This window comes from Triticum aestivum, chromosome 7D (genome assembly GCF_018294505.1).
Source record: "Triticum aestivum cultivar Chinese Spring chromosome 7D, IWGSC CS RefSeq v2.1, whole genome shotgun sequence".
NCBI classification, from domain to species: Eukaryota; Viridiplantae; Streptophyta; class Magnoliopsida; order Poales; family Poaceae; genus Triticum; species Triticum aestivum.
This window is the reverse complement of record NC_057814.1, coordinates 308,732,323-308,736,828: the sequence shown is the minus strand read 5'-3', so window position 1 is coordinate 308,736,828 and position 4,506 is coordinate 308,732,323. Positions and strand designations below refer to the sequence as shown.

General features: G+C 45.2%; 1 protein-coding gene and 1 pseudogene across 1 annotated transcript; one reads left to right on the top strand and one right to left on the bottom strand.

Annotated features, from left to right (window-relative positions):
- Positions 1–2,948: 2,948 nt before the first annotated feature.
- Positions 2,949–3,498, bottom strand: LOC123171082 (cytochrome c biogenesis CcmF N-terminal-like mitochondrial protein 2). The gene is made up of 2 exons (XM_044588735.1): positions 3,440–3,498; positions 2,949–3,333 (listed from the first exon to the last, which is right to left on the bottom strand). Exons 1-2 carry the CDS (start codon positions 3,496–3,498, stop codon positions 2,949–2,951), a joined length of 444 nt encoding a protein of 147 aa, XP_044444670.1.
- A 337-nt stretch (positions 3,499–3,835) lies between these two features.
- Positions 3,836–4,096, top strand: LOC123171081 (uncharacterized; annotated as a pseudogene).
- Positions 4,097–4,506: the final 410 nt, after the last annotated feature.

Below are 4,506 nucleotides of genomic sequence, written 5' to 3'. Positions count from 1 at the left end.
TTCGGAGTACCGGAGAGTTACGGGAATTCGTATTGGGCCTTAATGGGCCATCCGGGAAAGGAGGGAAAGAGCTCAAAGGGTGGCCGCACCCCTCCCCATGGGCTAGTCCGAATTGGACTAGGGAGGGGGGCGCCCCCTTCCTTCTTTCTCCTACCCCCTTCCCTTCTCCTACTCCCACAAGGAAAGGAGGAGTCCTACTCCCGGTGGGAGTAGGACTCCCCCCTTGGGCGCGCCACCTCCCCTTGGCCGGCCCTCTTCCCCTTGCTCCTTTATATACAGGGGCAGGGGGCACCCCATAGACACAACTTGATATACGATATTTTAGCCGTGTGCTGTGCCCCCCTCCACCATATTACACCTCGATAATACCGTTGCGGAGCTTAGGCGAAGCCCTGCGTCGGTGGAACATCATCATCGTCACCACGCCGTCGTGCTGACGAAACTCTCCCTCAACACTCGGCTGGATCGGAGTTCGAGGGACGTCATCGAGCTGAACGTGTGTAGAACTTGGAGGTGCCGTACGTTCGGTACTTGATCGGTCGGATCGTGAAGACGTACGACTACATCAACCGCGTTGTGATAACGCTTCCGCTGTCGGTCTACGAGGGTACGTGGACAACACTCTCCCCTCTCATTGCTATGCATCACCATGATCTTGCGTGTGCGTAGGAATTTTTTTTGAAATTACTACGTTCCCCAACACAATCCACCCGTCATTGCAAATAACTCGTCCTTACTCTTTGATTGTATGTCCATTTTTGCTTGATGTCTGGCTCACCAGATCTGGTACATGAAAAAGCCATTCCTTTTCGCTTTCCTTCAACCACTCAGTATACTTTTTTACTAGATGATTCAAGCGAAAGCAATTAGTTTAGAAGGAAGAGGAAGACCCAGGGGGCTTACGTCCTCATTTCACTCTTTTTGCTCTTGCGAGACACGACTCAACTACTTTTTACAATTGACAAGGTAGCCCGGAGGTCAGATGAAGGGTCTTCCCCATAAAGATAGATTAGTACTTGGAAGGTTCAGATGAAGGAAGGGCTAAAACAAGGAAAAAACTATTCAATGGGGTAAATAAATTGCAATCCGTGAGAATAGCAAACCCCTATCTCTTAAAAAGAAGAAGATAGATAGGTCCACGAGTTGAGACAGAGAAGTTCTAACTAATCAAGTAGGAGTTTACCCACGAGAGTCAGATGCTGCATCATCAAAGGGGTATAGAAATAATTCAGAAGCACTATGGCCTGAAGCGAAGGGTAGGAACGAACATAATCTATGTGTTCCAATTTATCCGGAGTAAGGACAGTAGCTGAGAAGGGAGAAAAAGATAGCGTAGACGAAAGGTAGGACTAGATCATGCGAAGAGATCTTACCCCTATTGATTAGGAATCTCGGTCAGAAACCACCAGGCCATGTCTCCCGATAAAACATGATCCCCACAATGGATGTCAGGCCTTGGCTTTATAAAATCCGATTGGATCCGCACCAAAGGATCAGAATACAGATAGGCTGACTAAGAAGATCTTCAAATTGTCTTACCTGAAAAGATGAGTTATTCAAAGGAATACCTGAAGAATAGAATAAACAAATGGCACAGCTGGGTGCTAGAATAGTAGTTGATAGAACTTCCGGTCACTTAAAAAAATAACCAGTGCTTAACTTAATTAGATTGTAGAAGATAAGCAAGCGGGTTCAGGCAGTTAGTCCTTTTTGAAGGTAAGAAGTTCGGGTAGTAAGGGCTAGGTTTATATAGGAGCTATATTTTTGAGAAACATATGCTCTTGCTCATTTCTCATCAAGGAATGGAGATTGGGTTGGTGTTTGGAAGGGGGATTCAGTAAACTGACCTTGGCTAGCAAGCAGAAAAAGGGCTGAGGTCTTGGGGCACGCTAGCGCGCGTACTCTTCTTCTGCGAGACTCCATCCAAATCCACCACTTACTTGTTATCTTAGACTATGCTGCCTTCTTCAATTCCATTCTTCGTTACCCTAGTCGAAGTCTTCTTGCTGGCCCAACCCAACATCCATTTTAGAGTGTCGTGCTAGGGCGATAGGCGCTCCGCCAGTCATGCATGATTGCCAGAGCCTTTCTTGGCTATGTAACTATAGGGCCGGAATAAATGCAAGATCCTCAACAAAATGGATTAAGGTGGGCTTCGGATTTTTCATAATTTTTTTCTATCTTTTCATCAAGTTCTTGTTTGATCTCCTGCTATTATCACAATATCTCTCCTTTTAGGGTTAATGCTAGCAATGGTGAATCGATCATTCGCTATCCTTTTTTTGAAGAGCTTTTTTGAATGGAAGAAAAGTAATGAAACCCGCGATGGCTACTGAATAACCTCCTTTGATTTTTTTAAATAAACCCGTTGACCTTTTTCTTCGTTCGCCAAATCTTCTTCAGTTCTATCCAAGCTCGGTTTTGTCTGAATCTTTGTGGAAGAAGAAGCGGTTCGCTAGCCGCTACATCCAGGGATCCCAAAAAATCATTAAACCTGGAGGCTGCTCGCTCTTTGATCAGTGATTCACCGGCCACTATATTGATGAATAATCTATCAAAAATCCGCTTTTTGATCAGTGATTCACCAGCCACTACATATCCCACCTTATTCTCAAACCTGGTGGCTCGCTTGATTGGCAGTCCTGTAAGCTCATCTTGCATACAAATTTTGGGGGTACCAGGGTCTGCATCCACCAAGAACATTTCTTCCCTTAAGCGTAAGCGTAAAACTGAAGATTGTGAGGCGTTTCCACTACATAATAAGATACTTGAATTGGATGTTGGAAATGATCGAATCCAATAGATGTTCATCATAATCTTTTTTTCCTCCTATTCCTATTGGTCAGAATTATCCAGCAGCGCCATGCCAGAGTGACTTCTGAAGCGCTACGGACGGGACGAAATCCGGCAGCCAGTTGCTGGCTCTGAATAACCAGCCCAACAAGAATCTAAAGTCTTCCATAACATAACATAACGGGGCGGGGTTGCGCGCGAGCCGAGTGACGTAGGTGCACAAGAGTACTTCGCGCCACAACCATCTCTTTTTTATAGGTTCTACGGACCGATGCCTCCTGCTTCATCTGGTAAAAAGGAGTCATAGATATGCCTATAATTAGAAGGAAGAACCGCCATAAAAATCTTCCTTGTGTATCGTCTATAGCGGAACTATGAACGGGAGCTAGCAATCCGGACCGTGTTGAAAAGGTTCCTAAGACACAACATGGAAGAGTCAAAATATTCGGAAGCGAGGTCCAAGAATGAAGAAGGGGTAGAATTACTGAGGCATAAAAGACGCATTTTCTATGGGATCCCGAAACCACCAGCCACCCCGACCTAATTCATGATGAGCCCACCAACTTCCTAGCAAGATGCCTATGGTTAAAAACAACCGACATGTCAAGATCCAAATTCAAACTGGTTCCTCGTCCTGGTCAGAGACCACCGTGTTCGCGCCGGCGTTCCAACAAAGAGGCGAAGTAGTGGTGTCTTTCTTTCCATTATGAACGACACGCTTCTCCTGCTCCCTCCCCGTGTCCATTAGCGCTCCTGTCCAGAGCGAAGAGAAGGTGAAAAAGCGCCACCGAAGCAGCATGAGCAGGCTTCTATTGCTACGCAACAATAGAGCAGGCGCGCCACCCACAAAATCTTTGAATGATCAGGTAAAGAGCGAGCTTCTTATATGGGATCTGACGCATGCAGCATAGCGAAGCAGCGTTCCATTTTTTCGACGACATTCTTCTGCATTGGCGGCGAGTGGAGTGCCACAATCCGATTCATCATTTTTGATCTACATAACCCAAAGCCCATAGCACTGGCGACATCTCTGGCATAAATACAAGGATGATGTATAGCTGATATAGGATCTTGTGGAACTGGATTTGATTCTGCAAGCGGTTCGGTACGAACGAAGAAATTTCGAACAAAAGGATCAGAACTCGCTGATAGGAAAGGAGAGAAAAACAAAGCAATGCCAAGAGCTCCGTCAATCTGTTGTTCATCGACAGACGAAGCTCTCTCTTTTTCATCTCGTGCCAAATGTAACAAAAGATTAGTCCTTTTTCCTTCTCGCAAACCACGGGAGCGCCCAGAAGAGTAAAACTCATTTTCAAAACAGGGTTAAGTGGCACATTAAAAAGGGATGCCCCGTTAAAAGGATGCTTACTTTGAGAACGAAGTTCAGAATCAACAAGGGTTCTCCGAACGAAGGGAGTGTACAACTAGGGCGCAGCCCAACTTTTTTGTTGGAGAGATAGAATGGAGTTCTTCATGAAGTTCGAGACAAAGGAAAAAAAATCAAAGTTTCTCTATAGCCTCTTCGTTTTGAGACATTATGGCTTTGGGGTCGACCCCGGTAACAAAAAAGGTATCCATAAAAACTTGGGATCCAACACCATGATAAAATACTACCCTCCTGATTAGACCATGTCCCTGAGTTTTGATAACAAAGGTGCATTAGCGGTTAATACATTGTAATTAGATAAGTTATTTGGAATATGACAGAACGAA

Excerpts from the sequence above, each read along its gene's own strand:
- LOC123171082 (XM_044588735.1), bottom strand. The coding sequence starts at position 3,498 with ATGGAAAGAAAGACACCACTACTTCGCCTCTTTGTTGGAACGCCGGCG. Across the intron at positions 3,334-3,439 it reads ACGCCGGCGCGAACACGGTG|GTCGGGGTGGCTGGTGGTTT; the intron begins GTCTCTGACCAG and ends ATCATGAATTAG.